The sequence below is a fragment of the Onychostruthus taczanowskii genome, unplaced genomic scaffold (assembly GCF_017590055.1).
Source record: "Onychostruthus taczanowskii isolate IOZ18803 unplaced genomic scaffold, ASM1759005v1 scaffold84, whole genome shotgun sequence".
Lineage (NCBI taxonomy): Eukaryota > Metazoa > Chordata > Aves > Passeriformes > Passeridae > Onychostruthus > Onychostruthus taczanowskii.
In genome coordinates this window covers 84,827-106,459 of record NW_024506332.1, presented here as the reverse complement: position 1 = coordinate 106,459, position 21,633 = coordinate 84,827, and the positions used below count along the sequence as shown (strand labels likewise).

The 21,633-nt window shown below is 46.9% G+C and overlaps 1 protein-coding gene across 2 annotated transcripts in view; it reads left to right on the top strand.

Annotated features, from left to right (window-relative positions):
* Positions 1-20,426, top strand: part of DPYSL2 (dihydropyrimidinase like 2) — a 52,392-nt gene extending 31,966 nt beyond the window's left edge. For both annotated transcript variants that reach the window (XM_041424722.1, XM_041424721.1), the window contains exons 4-14: positions 296-460; positions 1,242-1,303; positions 2,367-2,447; positions 3,317-3,385; positions 7,330-7,450; positions 10,506-10,662; positions 10,822-10,963; positions 11,153-11,323; positions 14,369-14,548; positions 16,453-16,618; positions 17,619-20,426. In XM_041424722.1, coding sequence (XP_041280656.1) covers positions 296-460; positions 1,242-1,303; positions 2,367-2,447; positions 3,317-3,385; positions 7,330-7,450; positions 10,506-10,662; positions 10,822-10,963; positions 11,153-11,323; positions 14,369-14,548; positions 16,453-16,618; positions 17,619-17,710 — 1,406 coding nt within the window. In that variant the 3' untranslated portion in view covers positions 17,711-20,426. The remainder of the gene's footprint in view (positions 1-295; positions 461-1,241; positions 1,304-2,366; positions 2,448-3,316; positions 3,386-7,329; positions 7,451-10,505; positions 10,663-10,821; positions 10,964-11,152; positions 11,324-14,368; positions 14,549-16,452; positions 16,619-17,618) is intronic.
* Positions 20,427-21,633: the final 1,207 nt, after the last annotated feature.

Here is a 21,633-nt window from a genome sequence, read left to right as displayed (position 1 = left end):
GGTCCTGCTTCCTCCAGTCCTCTGGAAGGTGTTCCTGGTTGGGATATATAGCACCAACAGTTGTAGTAAACAGGTTGTAGTAACAACTAATTTTCCTTCAGCTGCTGCTCCATAATCGACTTCTGTGGCTGCATTCTCTAGAAACCACTGAGAAATTGCAAACTTAGAAATATTTTAAGGGAAAAGAGGATGCCTTGATTTTGCATCAGCCTTTGCACAGCTGTGCTTGTTGTCCTGGGCACCCAGGAAAGCTTCTGCACCAGCAATTTACTGGTGCTTTGGTTGTCATTCCCAGTTGACCACGTGGTTCCTGAGCCTGGGACCAGTTTGCTGACGGCGTTCGACCAGTGGCGAGAGTGGGCAGACAGCAAATCCTGCTGTGACTACTCCCTGCACGTGGATATCACTGAGTGGCATAAAGGTGTCCAGGAGGAGATGGAAGCTCTGGTTAAAGATCATGGTAAGCTCAGGGAAGCCTTGTCCCTCCTTGTTTTTCAGGATCCCCTATTATTTAAGGCTGTCTCTCATGCAGTATTTTACCTTTATATCCCAATAAAGCTGTTTTAGGCCCATTCTGGCTCCTTGAGAAGGTTTGGGCAGTTGAGATTGCAGAGGGCTCAGGGGTTGGGGCACACTGGTGTTGCTGCACTGATTTTCCAGAGGTGGATCTCCTGCTTTTCCCATGCAGAGCAGCTCCTGTGTCCAGTGAAGGTCCTTGGGGTTCATCAGTGCGATGACACCTGCAGCCATTAAAGTGCTGTAAACAAGGGAAATAGGAGCCCCAGGAGGACCAATCCAGCTCTGGATGCTAAAAGTGAAGAGCTGAGTAAAAAGATCTCATAGGTTTTCCCCCTCTTTATTTCCTTGGCATTTCATTCTCAGGCTGGAGTAATTTTCCATCCTGTTTGTAGTTTCAAAACCCAGCATTTTATGCCGTAATGGGAGCTTCCCACACGTGCTGGGTGACAGCTGTTACTGGTTCTAAAGGCTGGAGAGGAAAAGCCAGCTTAGGATCAGTCAGGGTCAGTTTGGACACATCACAGACACAGATTTCCCATTGTTCTCCCTGGAGGGTGAGGGGGATCAGCCATGCAGGCCCAGTCTCTGCTTTTGTGTGAAATGCATTTTTGCCTTTATTTTGTTACTCAACCTCCTACAGTGAATTCATGGAATTATTGCTGGGGGCTGATTTAGGGATTGTAGTCCATGGCTTCACCTGCAGTGTGCTGTCTTTCCCCCAGGTGTGAATTCCTTCTTGGTGTACATGGCTTTCAAAGATCGCTTTCAGCTCAGTGATTCTCAGGTAGGAAGGAAGGCTTTGTGTTTAATTTGTCGCAAATTAGTGTTTAAATTCGATATCCTGGGATCTGACACTCTCTCCTGGTTCCAATCTTTATGTGTGTAACAGTACCTAAGGTTGGCAACAGCACCCATACCTCTGGTGTGAAGATTATATTTTTAATTAAAACCCAACCAACAGCAAACCCTGAAAGGCTTGGCTGAGGGAAGCAATGGTAAAACTCTCATTTTGAGAGGTCAGAGGCTTTTTCCCAGCTCCTTTGGGGTAGAAGCAGTAGCAGTTCTATGAATTGCTGCTTTATGCCTCTGCACAGGGCAGAGCACAGAGATCTCTGGGCTAATTATAATTATTCTGTTTAGAAACTAGAACTGATCCTAGTCCAGAGGTGGTTTTTTGGTGGTAGAATCACTGGGACCTTAGAAAGAAATTAATTGCCCTCCTGTTTGCTGTTCTGGTGGGCACATTTAGCTGTTCAGAGGGGCAGTTTATGTTTCTGAAGGTATGGGAGGAGAGGAATGCCTGGGAGTGTTGGTGTGTGAGTTATCTCTGAGGGCTCTGGAAACATTTTGATGAGGGAACATTGATGGCGCCAGTTGGGGGTTACTGGCCCTGTGCCCTCTCAGACTGGTTGCTGGAGTGGGAAATCACACTGCTCCTACCTCCAGATACTGGATTTCCATGGAGAACCTGCCCCCACCACTCAGATATAAGGGATGTTTTTCATGCCAGGCACCAGTAAATGAGACATCAAACAGGTACAACTCTGCAAGTTCTTTAAAATCATCCAGCTGTGGGGCTTGAGTTGTTGCTGTTTCTTCCTCCCGTACTCCAAACCTGCCACTGGAGAACCCCTCTTTGCCACATCAGCAGCACCCAACTGTAGAATTGAGAAATTCAGTGATAGGCATGAAAATGGTTTGCATCTCTCCAGCAAACCACATCTTATATTGCTTAGTGCTCCTATTTCTCTTTTCCCTTCTGCAAAATTCCGTTTTCCATGGGGGTCTGGGGTGTGGCCTTCCCAACAGGTGTGCTCCTGTTGTGATGTGTGTTATCTGTCCCCCAGATTTACGAGGTCCTAAGTGTGATCCGGGACATTGGTGCCACGGCCCAAGTGCATGCTGAGAACGGTGACATCATTGCTGAGGTATGGCCTGTTTGTTCTCTGAGTTACTGGCTTCAAATCCTGGGAGGGGTTTAAATTCTGACTCCTTCTTTGCAAACTGAGAGCCACCCAAGCTTTTGAGAGCATGGCATGGCTGTATCAAGGGTGTGAGTGGGGCTGTGCAGCAGTTTTTAACCCCTTTGATGCTGATAGAATAGGTTTTTGTGGCAGCTTACAGTTTGGGGTGGATATTGGGCATCTCTGCCTCTCTCCCCAGAAGTGAAAAGCTGGGTGTGACTGTCACTGTGTGCAACAAAATGTTCTGCAGGAAATAAGAAGAGGGGGAGTGGGAAGAGATGTAGCTTCATACAGTACATGGGGTGCTGATGTTTGGGGTCTGTTTATCCTTCATACAGCAGCAAGGGAGAAATGTTAATAATGTATTCAATTTAATCTTATCTCCAGCTCATTTTGTACACTGTGTCTCAAGCACCCAGAGGATTTCTGTGTTCTTTGGCTGGGCAAGAGCCCACCCCAGTCCTTGAGCCCAGTTGCAGGATGATTTTTTCCATGAGTTATCATTTTGCCACATCTTAAAGATGATTTTATAGACACAAATGAGTGCTGAAAGTTGAGGGGCTATGAACCCAGTGTGAAGTGCATCCAAATAAAAGGTTTCCTTGACCTCCTGAGAACAAATCAGCAAGGTTTTGTGAGCTCTGGTTATTCTCAGCAAGGGGAGTTGGACAGGACTTTCTTGCAGGGCCCTTGTGCAAAGCCCCATGTGATTTTTAGGCAGCACAGATGCTCACAATCTCACTCATGCCCCTTTCCAATAGCTGTGTGTGCTGAAAGAATAATTCCCTCTTGCTTTAAATCTCATCCCTGCTCTTTTTTCTTCTCTGCCTTAGGAGCAGCAAAGGATCCTGGAGCTGGGGATCACAGGCCCTGAAGGGCATGTGTTGAGCAGACCTGAAGAGGTGAGAACTCCCCTGCCTATGCATTTACCCCTCACCCCAATTTGTAACATGGCTGCATTGCCATTAAGTACTTCATGTTGGGATGAATGTGGCTGGAAACAAGATTTTTCTGCATTTGGGGTTATGATGGTGGAATTCTGCTACTGTCCTTTCTAGGTGTAGTGTCTTGGGCTTCTCTCTTGGTCATTATTTTGTCAGACTTCCAGTGAATTAACAGAATTTTTTAATATATGCCTAAATCCTGACATTGTTTTTGGTACTTCCATAGCTTCTATTACTGTGCTACTTTATATTTTGATGAAATTTTACCAATGGGGTGGGGGTTTTTACAGCAATGGATTAAGTGGTTTGCTGACAGCACAGAAAATATGTACCAGAGAGGGGAGGTCATGCTCAGGCCTTAGCACAGCACTTTAATATAGTTACCCTTCATATTTCCCCATGGATTTCTCCAGGGGTGAGCACTCCAATCCTTCTAAGCCTTTGAAATAAATCCCAGAAGTTTTAAAGAGCCTTAAAACTTTGCCTTTGAGGTTGGTTCCCATTGCATTCTTCACTCACAGTGCTTCACTGTCTCTGAGCTGGACACCTCACCATGGCATTCCAGGTTTGTGGGGTTTATCTGTTCTGTACAAGCAGCTCTTTTTGTTCCTCCAAGATCATGGGGCTTTGTTGCCTTCCAGATGTGGCAGCTGGAGCTGGGGCTGTGAGATCATCCACACATGCCCCTCATGCTCACTCTCCATTTCCTCCCCTGGATTCCGACAAGCATCCAGAGGCAGTTCAGTAGGAACATAAATCATTCTGTTGCCTGGGGAAAAAAAAAAAAAAAGCTCCACTTGTAAGTGAATCCTCACAGAACACGGAATCTGTGTATGGCTCCCAGAGCTGGAATGTTTTGCTTCCTGAAATTGTGAGCAAACACTTCGCACTGAGCTTTCCAGTCACTCATCCAATTTGTGGTTTTTTAACGTAATTTTTGGCCTGCATCAGGGGAGTGGGAACAGATGCTGGTGTGGCACTTCAGAGAGTTCCATTTGTGTTGTTTTCAAAGGAACGCTGCTCTTACCTTAAAGGATCTGGACATCAAACCAGCCAAGTTGTGTCTGGCTGTTTAAGAGCTCATCCTTCATGGAGAAGGAACTTTAAAGTACGAGTTGTGTGGTTCCCAGGCGTGGATGGATTGTTAATCTGTGCAGGACTGTGCTCTGCCTCAGTGCAGGGAGGAAAAAGGCAGCCTGAGGACACGTGGCTGCCGCAGATGAGGCTCAGTGAAGCCTCTCCCTGATGTCACATGGGGCAGCCTCTGTGCAGCTGAACTCAGCTGTGCCCTGCCCAGGCTTGGAAAGCATTTGGTCCAACATTCTCTGCCTTGAAAGTCATAGGAAACAGAGCAGGAAACTATGTCATTTGGTTCCCTCCTCCCCCTTTCTGCAGCATGGGAGTGACTCTGTGCTTTTAAAAAGATCCAGCTCCTCTTGGGCTGGCTGGTGATAGAGGCCAGATTCCAGGGGTGGCAGCAGATCCCTAATTCCTGTTGACTTTAGTGAAGTGGATGTTTGTTGTATCTCTCTGGAGTGCTTTTGACACTAGAATTGGCTTTTCCTGCTGTCCTTTAGGGAATGCAAAGCCCGTCCTAAGGATGGTTGGCATCTGATTGGACAGCTCCTTCATTCAGACCTCCATCTACAGCAAACCAGCAGGAGCTGCTGAGCAACTCTAAAACATTTATTAACTCAAAACTCCTACTCATTTCAGGTAGAATACATCAGAGTGAAGCATTCAGGAGCTGGCCTCGTGCACTTGTGTCTTCGAGTGCACACATCTCAATTCCCAGGCTGGCAGGAGGCTCAAATTGAGGCTGAAATTTCACTGCTGACTCGGGGGTTTAGCTTTGCTCACCACAGTGTTCAGCACGGTATTCCAGCCAGAAGATGGGGCCTGAGTTAAGACAGCACCATCCCAAGTCAGCCTCACCCATCACTTTCTGGAAAGCTCGCCCCCTCACAGCTCAGTTCATTCTGTGATGACTGTTCAGAGCAATCCATCATTTTTTTGTTTTTATTTCAGCCACAAAAATGCTGGAAGCACAAGCAGTCAAAATGCTCCAGGAAGGGACTGTCTTTTGTTTTGTTTTTTTTGTTTTTTTTTTTTTTTCCAAGAGAACTGCTGTGCTAGGGTTTCTAATGCATCCTGGTAATTGCAAACATTCCCCTTTGGACTACTTGTTGGGTTGTTGTTATATGCCTGTCACCATAGCATCTGGGCACAAGGCAGGAATTCAGCAGCCTTGTTCAGAAAATATTCTCCTGCTGCTTCACAGTTGCTCAAATGCCTTCTGCCCAGAAGTCTGGGGGTGTGTGTTGTTTTATCCCTGCTTTGCCTGCAGGGAAACTGAGGCACGGGGTGGAAATGTGGTTCCCAAGGCTGCAGAGGCAGAGCTGTGCACAGACTTGCTCTAGTGGGGAGTTTGCAAAGGGAGGCCATGGCTTGGAAGCTCTGGCCTGACTGAGTCCTCCCCTTGTCTCTCAGAAGGGACAACTGGGCTTTTCTTGGATCTTCTTTTCGCCCTTTGTGAGTGCTGCTGGCTGTGACACTTTGGGTCCAACATCCTGGAACAAAACTCTCCCTCACAGCCTTTGCCATATGCCTGGGGCATCTGGGAGAGAAAATACCCCCTTGTGAGCATCCCCTTCCTGGGGCTGTAACCCTTTGGGTCCCAGAGAGCACCCTGCTGACTCTGGGGGGCTGGTTTGCTATAAAAACTCCTGGCTGTTGTTTTCCTGGAGCATTCTGGCAGCAAACAGGGCATGGGTGCAGGTGGTGGCTTTGCTGGCATGAGCAGAGCTGTTCAGGACACTTGGACATCATCCTGGCCATGGTTCCCTAAGCTGGTGGTTCTTTTCCTCCAAGCAGTGTTTAGAGCCATCAATCACAGAATCTCAGAGTGGTTTGAGTTGGAAAGGACCTCAAAGCCCACTCAGTCCCACTCCTGCCATGGGCAAGGACACCTTCCACTATTCCAGGATGCTCCAAGCCCCATCCAGCCTGGCCCTGGGCACTTCCAGGAATGAGACACAACCTGTCTGGGCAATGTATTCTGGGACAGGTGATGATGATCTGTGGCACTTGGGCTGTGATCAGTCACTGCAGAGCAGATTTTCACAAGTTCTGAGTGTGTGCCAGTGCCACCAGGGTCCATGGGAGAGGTTCTGGGAGCCTCTTGCATTGGGAAATCTGATGGGATTTCCAGATGCTCTGGGTTTGTTTCCTCTGTTGTTCACTTGGAAAATGTCTGTGGCATTGCTGGCAGCAGGCACAGTGAGCATCACCCAGCTGTTCAATCTGCCATCTGGATCCTTTGATTAGGATGTGTGATCCATAAAATCAGAGCGATGCCCACCATCCTGAGGCTGCAGTTACAACGTGACCCTCAGTTTGGCTGAGGTTAATTCTCTGTACACATGCAAGGAAAAGCAGTTGATTTATGGGGTGGTTCACACTCTTCTCAGATCCCAAGCCAGAGATTGTAGTGGAGGGTACAATTTAGGAGGCTTGTTTGCAAACGTGGTTTACCAGAGTATGTGGTGCAGCATCTCCCTTCTGCGTGGGCTGGAGCAGGAGCAGTTCTGTTGAGTCAACATTTAGTTCCTTATTTTTGTCTAGGCTAAAGAAGGGGCTTAATCATTCTGACCCTGAGCACCTGGAGTGTTGTTTTAGTTCAGGCAGAGAGGCTCTGAAGCAGCCTGGGAGAAAAAGTGCTAATGAGAGGGGACTGCAACTTGATGTCATTTAATTGCTGTGATTACACTGTGCCTTTTCAGGCTCAGAGGTGGGAAATGCCTTGTCACTCCTTGTTTTCTGGGAGAGCAGGGTCTGTGACTTCTGAGGATGAGTGGGGTGCTGTTGGGTGTCCCTGACCTGCTGCTGCCTCTGTTCCTCAGGTGGAGGCAGAGGCTGTGAACCGGGCAATAACCATTGCCAACCAGACCAACTGCCCCCTGTACATCACCAAGGTGATGAGCAAAAGTGCTGCTGATGTCATTGCTCAAGCCAGGAAAAAGGGTAAGTTATTTCCTCCTTAGCTCATGCACTTCAGCTCCTGCCAACATCAGCTTCATCCCTACAGGAAAGTTTCTTTTTACTTTCCCATACACAAGGATTCAGTGGTTGGGTCACAGCCAGGAGCTGCTTGTTCTGCTCAGTCCTGAACTTGTCTATTCACACTCATCGTCCCCTACCAAGCCATGTGCCTTCATGATATCACAGAGTCATTCCATGCTCTCTCCATATAGTGAATTCCCCTGGAGACTGCAGCTGGGTCCTCCTTCCAGCTGCTGTGGTTTTCCCTTGGTGCTTTCTGCCACGCTTCCTGGGGTCAGCAGTGATTCCTGATGGAGTTCTTGACTCACAAGCCCTGTTGTATTTAGCTGGAGTAGCCAAAGAGGCCCACCAGTTCCAGCTGCCTGCTGTGCTTCTTGCTTGTGGAATAGATGCTTTCCATGTGGTGTAACTCATAGCCTGACATCCGTGCAGGGATGGGAACCAGCAGGCTAGGTTAGGTTTGGGAATTGTGACAGACTCTGATAACTCTGCTTGGGGATGCTGCAAGAAGCAAGACTCAGACCTGCTGCTCATGTCTCTCCTCTCTGACTGAGGCTTGTGAGGGAGCTGAGCTACTCTGAAGGATGCAGGAGCTTCCCCCAAGCCCTGCCCCTGTTGCCTGGCCCTCAAGGAGTCAGGATTGCCCACTGAGTGAGTGCTGTCTGCTGCTTTATCCTGTGACTGAACCTTCCACTTCTATTTAAAGCTTCTTAGGTTGGGTGAGTAACCAGGAGGGATGATTTACCCCCTTCTTTCCTCACAAGGCTTGGATTTAATTTTCTGCAGCCTAAATAAGCCTGGATGGGTATATAAATTACATCACTTTCCATCTGGGTGTTTGGTGCGAGAGGAGCTGATTTCCAGCAAACGGATTGGTGTTTGTGCATCAGCTCAGGAGTATTTTGGTCCCATGATTCCTGTAAAAGGAATTGGTGAGGAGGACTGATTTTCAAGGCTGTCTGTGAAAGCAGCTCAAGCCGTTTGGAGTAAATCTTTCTTTCCCAGCTCCATCAGAGAGAATCATCCTGAAGGAAGATACACTGACCTAGCAGTGTGGCTGCATGCTGCATCCCCCCAGGAAAGAACTTGGTGTCATAGTGCAGTTGTATCCTGAGAGCCAGGGAAGTCTCTCTTTTCTAGATAAAATATTGAAGGCATGTGCCCCACAAAGGTGGAGCATCAATAGAAACACCTTCTTGCTACACTCAGTGTCCTGAGACCACCAGTTGCAAGAGGACTGGAGCTTTGGGAGCACACACCTGGATCCTGACAGAAAGCCATAAAACACAGCTTGGCTTGGGTGGATGTTACCCTGCCTGTTAAAGGTGCTGGGATTGTCCACAGGGATCACTTCACTCAGCCTCCTGAGTGAGCCAAAACATGCAGTTTTCATTCAAAATGCGTTTTCTCCTTATAAAGAGAATTTGGGGTATAAATGGTGCCCTATCCTCTGTTTGGTTTTTCAAATAACTCAGGTTAAATGCTGTGCAGTAACCAAGAGGGGCCACGTGCACTGGTCTTGCCCTCCCAAACAACAGAGGAAATGTAACCGAAGACTATTCAAGGCAAAAACAATCAATCCAAGGATTGATTTGCTAAATGGCAAAGAACAGTTATTTAAAGCTAGATGTTCCCAGTGGCTTTTGTATGGAGGAGATTCCCTGCAGACTCTGTCGCTGGCAGATCTGGGACCCAAAGACATCACTCCCTGCAGAACAATATCCCCAATGTGCTGGACCACAAGAGGCCTCCCATTAATAGACAGCGTGTGTTTGGCCTTGCTTTGATTTCAGAGCCCTGTTTGTAGCCAGTGATGTCAGGGAGCTTCTTCCTCTGCTCCTGGAAACTCTAGCAAAGTCTGTTCCCCGACCTCCTGTGTCAGCAGGGTCCTGGGAGCAGCATGGAGCCAGTTAATCATCGTCCTGCCTCAGCTAGTGGGCTCTTTCCCAGCTGTCTTGAGACCCCAGAGACATAACAGTAGCTCTGGCAATATAGTGAAAGAAATATTCTGTCTTTTCACTCTGGTGAGGTGTGAGACCCTGCTGACCAGCTCTGGTTGCCCCTCTGCCCATCTTTCCTGACTGAAGTGTTTAGGGTTGCCATCTCAGCTGCCCACATCATTGGTAGGCAGATCCAAACCCATGAAGTGCTTGGGGAGGCAGGTGGGTGGGCACTGAGCAGATTTTGGCAAGGTTGCATTTGGTAAGCAGATTCCTGTGACTGCCAGCTCGTGCTGCTTTTGAAGTTTCAGCATCTGCTTGGTGTGCAGATGGTGCTGGTACGTTCCAGCTTGCAGAGTATCCTGGCCTTAAGGATCTGCTCTTCTTTCATGTGGTTCCAAAAATGTTAACGAGGAGGAAGGATGCACTGGTGGTGAGTGCACTGGACAATCAGGAGATGCAGTTCCATTTCCCAGTTCTGCCACAGATTTGCTGTGTGCCTTGGGGAGATCACAGAGTTTCCTTGCATTGTGTTTGTGAACCAGGAACTCTGATATTTCCCCTGTGATGGGTTTTCTTTGTATGCAGAAAAACTTTACTGCTAGGAGTTTTCTCCCACCTGGTCTGTACTCCAAGAAACCTGGCCTTGTTAGAAGGTCTTTAATTCATACTATAATTTATAAAAACTTCTAAAAATTCTTTTTCTTGCACATCTCTTCTAGATCAGACTGAATCTCCTCATTCCCTTACAATTGCTCCCAGCTTCTTCCACAAAGTTCTTGGCTCAGGATAAATAAATAATAAAATGAATATAAACAATAAAACAAATCTTTACAGTAACCATTTCAAGGACAATTAATTAGTGCCAACCTCTGCAGTTGTGTAAAGGATTGTGCACATTTTGCTGCTCTCAGCTCTGGTCAGTAGCAATATCTTTATTTAACGCTTCAGAGGAAGTACCAGGCAGCCCTGCAGCACGTGTCCTTTCCCAGGAGGATGCTTTCTGCCAGGAGCCAAGCTGGAAGTGCACATTCCTTGGTGTTCACAGAAGAGTTATGTGTGTCCCTGTCCCACAGGCACCGTGGTGTATGGAGAGCCCATCACAGCCAGCCTGGGCACCGATGGATCCCATTACTGGAGCAAGAACTGGGCAAAGGCAGCAGCTTTTGTTACATCCCCACCACTGAGTCCTGACCCGACCACTCCTGATTTTCTCAACTCACTACTGTCCTGGTGAGTAGAGCTTTCTGTGTTCAAACAACACGTGATTCATCATGAGGAAATGGGTGATAAAATAAGGGATGTTGCTGCCAGCAAGCAAAAAGCTGTTTTACCTTCAGGAGCATTCCTGTGACAGTAAAATATCTTGAATACCTTTTGTTTTTCTTCCAGTGGTGACCTCCAAGTGACCGGCAGTGCCCACTGCACCTTCAACACTGCTCAGAAAGCTGTTGGGAAGGACAACTTCACCCTGATCCCTGAAGGAACCAATGGCACTGAGGAGAGGATGTCCATCATCTGGGATAAGGCTGTGGTAGGTCACACCTGTCATGGGTTTACATTTTCAGCTGGACATTCGGAGTGGAAGGAGCTGCAGGAATCTGTTACTTTCTTGTCATGGTCCTTCCACTTGGTGTTTTTACCCCTGTGGAGATCCTTGGGAATCTGCTGCACTGTCAGCTCTTAGCTGGCTCATGCAGTGACTCCTGTGGTGTCCCCCCAGGTGACTGGCAAGATGGACGAGAACCAGTTTGTGGCTGTGACCAGCACAAACGCGGCCAAAATCTTCAACCTGTATCCGCGGAAGGGCCGCATCGCCGTGGGTTCTGATGCTGACCTGGTGATCTGGGATCCTGACAGCGTCAAGACAATCTCTGCCAAGACTCACAACATAGTAAGGATGTTCCCTACCATTCCCTACTTCCTTTCCTCCTCTCTTCCTCAGTACCAGGCTATGCTGTCAGCAACAGGAGCTTGTGACAACTCAGGGCTCATTTTCCCTGTGCCTGAAGCCCTCTCTGGTCTCAGTCTGGAGCTCACTTGCGTGAGCAGGAGGAGTCCATCTGAAATCACATGGATTCCCTCTGGAGCAGGGAGCAGGTCTGCTCTTCCTGAGTGTTGGGTACATAGATCTGAGCTCACAGAAAGCTCTTTAAATCCTCTAAAATATGCAAAGGCCTCTTAGGACAACATGTTGTTTATGACATCCAGGCTTGCCAGTGGTGGAAATGGGAACTGCCCCTTTTCACTGAAGTGTTGTCAGCTCATGGACACTTTTTCTGGAAATCTGGCCTAGATCCAGGGTCTGAGTGGATTTATACCACCCACTGATCTGGCACATGTGTGTGGAGTCAGGATTTTCCTGGTGGTCACCCCCAAATTAGTTGGCAAAGGGCAGTACCCAAACCAACCAGACCTTCCCCTTAGGCTCTTCTGCAGCTTGTGGCTGTCACTTCTGCCATGGTGCCACTCTTAGGGACACTTCTGCTGAATCCCATGCCTTACACCTGGCCCCTGCAGTTATCAAGCTGTCTCAGCCTGTGGGAATCTGCAGAATGGTGCCAGTGCCGGGGCCTGGCTAGAGTCTCCCTGTGACATTCAAGCTGTGTCTCAGAGAAAGCAGCCACTGTTTGCATTTGTTGACAACTTGTTTTGCTGCTGACCATGAACCTATGGAATCTTTCCCTGGAAAAAAAAACCTACTTGTTCTTTTTTCCTATGAATACTTTCATTCACTCTGGAGCTGAAGGAGCAAAATTTTCTTCCACACTTGGATCCCCAGGCACATTCACAAGGAAACATCATTTTTTTAAAGGTTTGGTTCACTTCCCTGTGACTTAACTCTTTGTTAGAATTGGTCACAGATGGTTTTGCTTCATCTTGCCTCTGCTTAGACTTCTGACAGAGGAATTACAGGAGTCTGGTCACTTCAGTCGCCTTAGAGGTGCTTTCAGACTTCTTCCAATCTGGAGAGAAATTACTTAAGAAGAGGGAACCCAGGGACTTACTGCTTTTAGGTGCCAGAATTCATGGTCTGAACCTGGGCTTGTAGTTATGAATAGCTCAGAGAGCTGGAAGTAGTTTGGGTGGAGTGCTTGAAAGTTATTTCTATTTAGTGGCTGTTGTCTTTGGGAAATGAACTGGGCTCTTTCAGTTTCCTGACACAGAACTCATAGACATTCTCTTTTGTGAATATGCCCAAGTGCAGCCAGGATTGGATTGGTTCTGTGATTTTGCCATGGATCTGGGCAAGGCAAAGGAGAACCAGCTCCATTCAGAAGTATTTTTGTCTGCTGAGAGCTGGAGATCCCCCAAAACCCTGGCAGTGTGTAAGAGACCCTAGCATTCAGCTGTGGCCAAAGGCTGCCCCCTTAAGCTGTGCCAAGAGCATTGAGGAGGAAGGGCTCTCATTCCCAAGAGTTTGAAAAGCTGAGCAATCACAGCTTGTTTGCTTACAAACACATCTCTGACCTCATCCCCTGTCATTGCTTCGCCTGTTGTAGTACCTGGCGTCACACCTGAAGCTACATCAGGAGGAATTTCTCCATGGAAAGGGTAATTAGACATTGGAAGGGGCTGCCCAGGGAGGTTTGGAGTCCCTATCCCTGGAGGTGTCCAAGGAATGCAGCCTGGACATGGCACTTAGTGCTCCGGGCCAGTGACAAGGTGGGAATCAGGCACAGCTTGGACTCAGTGACCTTGGAGCTCTTTTCCAACCTTATTGATTCTGAAATTCTGTAATTTTTTGGGTCTCACGATGCCTTGTGTTAGAGGAGAAACTGATACAAGTGATGCCCTTGGAGTCTGGATATCCTGGTTTGGCCAAGCCGAAGACAAAAGGCCCCTTGACAGTCAGGCACAGGGACACCCTCTGATTATGTGGCCTTGGACGATTGCTACTTTTTGAAATGTTCTAGCAACTCACAGATATTTTCCAAGAATTCGCACTGCTGTTGCCACTCTCTGGCAAGGAAACATCAGGAGCTGGGGAGGGAGGTGGTGTTGTTCTTGGAAGCAGCCTAATCCATAAACTCCTGACCCAGCCTCCTCCTTTATACCACCCCAGTTTTTTTCAGGCTGGACCTGGTTCAGACTCAGTTTAACCACTGGTCTGGCTAATTGCAAAGCTGCACTCAGGCCTGCCCGTACTTATAACACACTTCAAGGGCAAACTCCATCATTAACTCGGTAAAAAAGACCTGTGTTTGACTCAGAGATGATCACTAGAGTAACAGTCCCCAAATTACATGGTTGCAGTGCATCTCATTCCAGGATGTTTCACATTTGCAGTGATTTCTTTCAAACTTGCCTTTTTTCCATGGTGAGATGTTTCCAATCCAGTTAATTGAGGATGAGTAATCCCATTAAATTAAAATAAGATTATCCTGGTCCCTGACCCATCAACCAAACCACTGGTTTGAAATACAGATTTTTCACAATTATTCTTTTTAGTAGAAAACTCACATAAAGCTTTCTGTGGCTCCTAAATCTGCCCCCAGCTCAATAGAGATAGGTGCCTAAATATATTTAAATAGGGAGGCTCTCATTTTTTCTCTTCCTGCAGCTGTGGCTGCTCCATCCCTGGAAGTGTCCAAGGCCAGGTTGGACAGAGCTTGGAGCAACTGGATCTAGTGGAAAGTGTCCCAACCCGTGGCAGGGGGTGGAATGGGATGAACTTATCCCTCACAGCCCAAACCATTCTGGGATTCTTTATGAATCTTATTTCAATGGAAATTTTGCATTAATAAACCCCTAAACTTAGACTGATAAGAGCCTTTATTAAATCACAACAAATACAGCTCAGGTAAACACTGTTGAGTTTGCTTCCATCTGCCCTTAAAATTTTGGCAATTAGCATGGCTGGTGATTGCTAATTAAAGCCCAGCCGGCTCTGCTGAGTGAGTATGTTTGCCTTATGTGCTGTTTTTGCTCATTGCAGTCTCTGGAGTACAATATCTTCGAGGGCATGGAGTGCCGTGGATCTCCCCTGGTGGTGATCAGCCAGGGCAAGATTGTGCTGGAGGATGGCAATCTCCACGTCACTGAGGGCTCTGGGAGGTACATCCCCAGGAAACCCTTCCCTGACTTCGTTTACAAGCGCATCAAAGCCAGGAGCAGGGTGAGTGTCAATGGTTGGCTGCACATTTGTTCTCTCCCTCTGACAACCCCGAGTTAAAGTGGCTGGAAAACAGATGCTGTCCCCTGGCTCAGGCCACACTGCTGTTCCCTGGATGAGAGCCACATTTGTCTCATTCCTCTTTCATTTTTGCTGTTCACTCAAGTCATTACAGGAATATACTTTGCGTTGAGCTTGGGTTTTCTGCAGGTTTTAATTTTCCTCTGTCTGAGGACAGCCGAACTGAAAATGTGTCCAGGAACCCTCGAATTTGGCCGTGTCAAACTACCCAGAACCGACCAGGTTTCTCCTGTCACAGAGGTCCCAGGAGAAGTTACCATTAGCATTTATATATCAAAGCTCTCAGCAGCAATTTAGAATTGTAATTTATTGTTACAGATATGTTATGCTGCTTTCCCTTTTGGCAGATACGATCAGATGCTCTTGTCTGGTGACTAGTGAGTCACAGGCACAGCCTACAACTGCTGAAAAGGAACAATGTTCTATTTTTAAGAGGCTAAAATAGTTGGAAAGTGTTTCTGTAAAATGCACACATTCAAAACTGAATCGGTCTTTTGATATGCCTGAATTTGCCTGACAGGGGAGATGACACTGAACTCAGCTGCTGAGAATTGAAGGAGTTTAGTTATAGGTGAAATCATTTCTAGGGAGAAATTATTTTGCTGTTTGAAGTGTTGCCCTCTCCTGGACAACTCCTGAGCTGTGCTGGTTCTGGTGGCCGCAAATGATCCTCCCACTCCTTGAAAATCATCTTTCTTTGATTGTTCTTTTGAAGACATTGCAAGTAATCAAAATTACAACCCGGCATAATTTAGCCCCATGGAGAACAGATCCCTGGTTTCTGCTGTGTCCTCCCACAGAAATACATGTCTGACCTATAAATCCAATTGGGCAGCATCTCAACTGGAATAATTGCATTTATCCCAACCTGCAGCTCCAGGGCTGGCTATTGAAGCCAGCCTGGCTCCTCTGGGCTGCCCTGCTGGTCTCAGCACTGCTTGGCTTTTTGGGAATGAGTAATAAGGTGCATTTGAGACCTGTCAGAAGCCTTTAATCCAGTGGCAGGTAGGTTGGGATCATTAAAGGACAGCACCTTTGGGGCAGGGGACAGACTGGCTGGAGCCACAGCACATTCCACGTCACATACTAATTAGTAGGCATCTTATCCTGCACAAAAATCTAGAGCCAAAATAGGAATGTATGCTGTTCCCAATTCACAGTACTGCACAGCAAGGATGATCCAAAAGTGGGGTTTTGGGAGTGCAGAGCAGCCAAGTGCATATTGCCAAGGAGCCTTGGGGTGCTCTTGGACTCAGAGCACCTCAATTCTCCATGGTGGAAGGTGTTGAGCTGCACAAACATTGGTTTTAGCTTGTAGGAGAATAGTTGTTTGCTGCAAAACTGTTTGGGTTGGACAGAGACACAGACATGTTTTATATAGATAGATTTATATAGATATGGATATAAAATAGGAATAGATGTAGATGCAATACAGATATAGATAGAAACATATAGATATGATGTAATACAGATATAAAATAGATATAATACAGATATAGAGCTAGGTATTAAATAGAAATACACATCATATAGATGTAGGTGTAATACAGATATAAATATGTTACAGATATAAACATATATAGATATAGATATGGAGATGATATAGATGTAAAATAGATATAGACAAAATCTAGTTATAGATACAAAATAAATATAGATAGAGAGCAGCTCCCCAGGGATCAGTATAGAGGAGACGCTGTGTGCTTTCAAATTCTCTTACCAACAACCAATCCCAAAATGTGTGCCATTGGCTGGGCCACATCTGGGCAGCTGTTGGGCTGTGTTGTGGCTGTGTTTTAAGGTTGTGTTGCACTCTCTCCCTGCAGCTGGCTGAGCTGCGGGGGGTGCCCCGAGGCCTCTACGATGGCCCAGTCTGCGAGGTGTCGGTGACACCCAAAACGGTCACACCAGCGTCCTCAGCCAAGACCTCTCCTGCCAAACAGCAGGCACCGCCCGTGAGGAACCTGCACCAGTCTGGGTTCAGCTTGTCTGGTATGTGGTTTTGGGAATGATTTATTGCTGAGTGGTTTATTGCACTGAAATCATGGCTGGTTTGTGCTCCCATGCTCTGAGTTCATTCTGCTGGGATAGGGATGGAATCAGAGAGGCTGTGGGGGGGCTTTTAGCTGGGAGCTTTTCCCTTTAGGGAGGAAGAAGAGTAGTACAGGAGCTGTCCTAAATTCCTGCTTCTTCTCATGATGTCACACGAATGCTGAACACTCCAGTGTGTTCTGGGCTGAGTCCTCAGCTGGCTGTCTAGAGAGGGCAGATCATAGAATCCTGGAATAATTTGGGTGGGAAGAGACCTTAAAGCTCATTCAGTCCCACCCCCTGCCATGGGCAGGGACATCTTCCACTACCCCAGGTTTCTCCAAGCTGCATCCAGCCTAGCCTTTGACACTCCCAGGGATGAAGCAGCCACAGCTCCTCTGTGAATTTCACCCCAGCCCTCCCCACCCTCACAGGGAGGAATTTCTTCCCAATATCTCATCTAACTCTGCCCTCCTTCAGCTTAAAACCATTCCAACTGTGTTTAGAAATGGGAATTGTCTGGTTTTAAGAGGCTGTAGCAAAAAACCCGTTTTTTAAAGATGACACAAACTTCAAGAGAACTTTGCCAGCTGAGAGCAGCTGTGGATCTGGGATGTGGAAGATTTGATTTCTCAGCCGATGTTCCAGTTGCAAGAAGGGGAGACTACAGAAAGAGATAGGAAAGCTGGCTAAGGGATAATCATACATCCAGCTCTTACCTGTGCAGGGCTGGGTGCTTCAGGCACTGAGGGCAGAAATATTATTAATGCAGAACAGGTTTCAGCAGAATTAAGGCAGTGTGGGCCAGTGAAGGCTTTTCCTCCAAAGACAGAATCACAGAATGGTTTAGGCTGGAAAAGCCTTCTAAGAGCAAATCCAACCATTAAGGCAGCATCAAAGTGCCACACCCACATGGATTTTAAACCGGCAGAGTTGGTGACTCCTCCTCTCTCTCCCGCAGGGGCACAGATCGATGACAACATCCCACGCCGCACGACCCAGCGCATTGTGGCCCCGCCGGGTGGCCGTGCCAACATCACCAGCTTGGGCTAAGGACCGAACCCTCCTGTGCCCACCGGGTACACCCTGGGGGGACTGGGGCACCTGGAGACCCTTTTTGATTCTTTTAGAGCCTGTGACAGTTACTGCGGGCACCCAGAGTGGGGAGGGGCTGAAGTAAAAGCACCTCTTTCAGTCCCCTCAGGTTCCTTCCTCATCTTCACCAACCCCTCGCACTTCCCCCCCCCACCCCAGCCCTTTACACATTTAAAGAAATAAACCGTGTTTTGACACCTCTGACATGAAAGAGTAAATGTAAAGAGGGTATTTGAGATACGTGGTCTCTGTCCTATTCAGCATCTTTCTTTTAGTAAAGGAAGGATAAAGTGAATTTCCCAGGAGCTGCCTTCAAGACACACACACACACAAAAAAAAAGAAAGAAAAAAAAATAAATGCATAAAAAAATCTTTTTTTTTTTTAATGTCAAGCAGAAGAGTATTTCAAGGGTTTTAAACTGGATATTCTGTAGGGTTCTGTGTTCCAACAGAATTAGCTAGGCAAGCACGAAGGGACAGGAATCCCAGCCTGTCTATGGCCATTCTCCACCACCAGCGCTGAGATCACTAGATGCTGCCAGGAGAGAGAAACAGGACCCAGCACTAGCAATGGCAGAGAACATCACCCCAGCCAGTGGGTGAGCCAGAATCCTTGGGGACTTCCGTTCTGTTCAGTTGGTTTTTCCTTGGTTTCATTTTTCTTCTGGATTTTGCTGCAAATTAGGTCCTTGAGGAAACTTTTTTTTTTTAATGTTTGTGCGTGTGTTTTCAATATGTTTGAATCATTGTGTTTACGAAGCCTTATCTGAGAACTGGGAATCTCCCTGTTCTTCCCAAACCTCATCCAAATCACAGACTCCCGCCAGTGTTACTGCCACTGCCACCCTGGTACTTCAGGTGTCCCTTAGTTGCATTTTCCAGCCATTTCTTGTCACATAGCTGCAGTAAGGGCATGGAGCAGGTCCATAGGATCTTCAGTCCATCAGGTCTTGAGCTGGTGCAAACAGAGGAGCTGGACACCATCTGAATTGCTAGGATGGAGTATCTGGAAGAGTTTGTAGCAGTTTTTCTTCTGTCCCTGAAGGTGGATACAGACAGGCAGAGAGCTGTGGGCAAAGAGCAACACGTTGCCTGAAAGGTTTTTGTAGCAGAAACTCCCTCCCTGGCCATCAAGGAAAGGTTATTTAAAGCTTTGAGGGCTTATCTTTAGCTCTCAAAGGGCAGTCAGGGAGTGTGTGCTGAGCACCTGTGGCAATTCCATTCCAGGCCCAGCTGCTGTAACTGGGAGCTGGCTGGGTCCCCAGCAGCTGAGAATCTCTTGTACGAATGTCACAGCTACCCAGCCCTGCAGAAGTCCTGCACATCCCCTTGGGAAGGCCTGGCTGTTCCCCACCCTGCCTCACATGCCTAGGATTTGAGACACCATCAGTGGTCCTTAAAGGAATGCCTCAGCTTTGGGGCAGCCAGCAGGGTCTGGGTGTTTAACCACCCTCTGGGATTAAAGGTCTGGTAGCTCTGGGACAGGGAGGCTTATTGGTTTTGGGACATTGGAGGATAAACCAGTGCCATGAGATCCCCACTTAGGCATAGCTGGAGGGCTCAGCAGTCCCAAGGACTTGTTTTAGCACAGAGAGCTTTTATTACCACAGCGTTGCCTCCACTGTTTGCCTGCCCTGGGACTTGGCTGCATCTTGTGCTCCCTCTTCTCTTTGTGCTTTGCCACCTCCATCAACCTTGTTTGTCCGTAGCTGTATTTTCTTAAATGGTGTTTACAGGTTCTTTTAGGAAGAAAACCTATATATATATATGAAGGCTTTCAAGATATGAGTACCAAATTTGTTGTTATGAGGTATCAATGCTGGGACTTGCAAAGTTTCTGGAAGCTACTTAGCTACCTAAACCCTCCCAGCTGCAGCACCTAAACTCTTTAGGCCCCTTTGAACACGAAAGTTAAGAAAAACTTTGCCATATTTCTCCATGCATTTTGCATTTAGATTCAACTCCTGGGTCTTCTAGTTTTGCATAAAGAGTTTGCACTTTTTTTTGTTAAGTAATCCATGAACTTAATATATATATTGCAGCTATTTTCATTTTTAAATATTTTTCTTTGTCACCTGTATGTTAAAATCAATTTGAACGAGTTGGGGAGAAAAAAAAAAGAATTGTAGATCCGTTTCAATTCTACGAAACACTTGCGGCTCTTCAGTATTCACTTAAGTCTTCCTTTTTTTTTCCTTCACTGACTCATAATAACTTGTTAAAATTTAATTTGTTCTTGAAAAGGAAAGAAAAAAATCACAAAAAAAAGTTTTTTGCAGGCTATGTAAGCATGTTTTTTCTGTGAGAGCTCGTCCGCTTTGTGTCTGTTTAATGAATGTCATATGTAAATGCTAAAAAAAAAAAGACAATGACTTAATGAATTAATTAATTAACCGCAGTGACTTGAAGCTCTAAAAATAATAAAAGAAAAAAGTAGGATTTAATACTAGCTGGATTTAACCCTTGGATTTGTGATTGTGAACCATGAGTGGAGGAGCTGTAAGTGCTAAAGCTGATCATGTGTGTAGACAAAGAGGAGTACTGATATTTGACCATTGTTTCAATGGCAAAAACACCCCCCCATCCCAACCCCAAGTCTTGTGTTTTATTCCTTAAGAACTCTGTGTTATATTACCATGGGAACTCCTAATAAAGACAAAATGTTGTTGTTTCAGTAGGTGCACCTGTGTCTTGAGGCGCTGCGTGTTGTGTGTCACTGTGTTCTGGGCTGTTGCCTTCAGCATGGACAAACAGCCCTGAAAACCAGGCTGGGGTGGGCTGATGTGGAGATGTGCAGGGGCAGAGCTGGAGAGGAACTCCCATGGTGATGGTAAAGATGAATTGATGGGCCACAGAGTAATTTTCTCTGGAGAAAGCAAGTTGTGACTGAGGGCACTTTGTTTAAAACAGCATTTGGCAAAGCAGAGACAGTTGCCTGAAAAATCCTGGCTCTGCATTGCATGGATCACTGGTGGAATGTGAGCAAAAGCCCCTAAAGGTATTGGCATAGCTCTCAGCCCCCCAGTGTGGATCTGCTTGGACCCTCTGCCACCCAAGGAATGGGGAAAAAAATCACAGTCGTAAATAGGAGCCACAGGCAGCAGGTGAGTGGGGAGAGTTGGAGCTGGGAACAACTCCAGTGTAACTTGGGGTGGTGGTGCTTGGGAGTTACAGGAAAAACACCAGTGGAACTTGGGGCGGTGGTGGTTGGATGTCACAGGGACAAGCATCCCTGTCAGCTGCTCAGAATGTTGGATGATGCATTCCTACAATCACCAACTCAGCCCTCTGGGGGATCTTCCCCCAAATCTGAGCACAGCTGAAGTTTGCGACTGTCTTTGTGAGGAGTTCTAGCTCTTGTTCCTCATCCGAGCAAACCCAAATGTTGGGGTGCTCTGTGAAATGAATTGAACTTCCTCCACACAGCTTTAAACCTGGCACCCCACAGAGTGGCTTTTCCTTATTATCTTCTGTGAAGGGGTCAATGGTCATCCCCTGGTAAAGAGACCTCTGGTTAACATGAGGATCCTGGCTCTGGCACCAGTGACATGCTGTTATTTGGCTACTGGCATAATAAATAAAATATTAGTATCTGTGCAATCAGGTCCCATGGAGCAGGGTTGGTAGGTAGCTGTATATAAGATTTATCAGCTAATCCCAACCATAATATCCCAGTGAAAGATGCATTCAGCCTGGAGCACTGATACTTGGTTAACACACACCTGCAGAGTGTCCATTTGGTTTTATTCTATCATTATTTTTTTCCTCCAGCACCTGAATTGGAACAGAAGGAACCTCTTCCTGAGGAAATAAATGTCAGGGACTCAGGGAAGCTATTGGAACCTGGCAGTGTAGAGAAGGTTTTGAGGTCAGGAAGAATT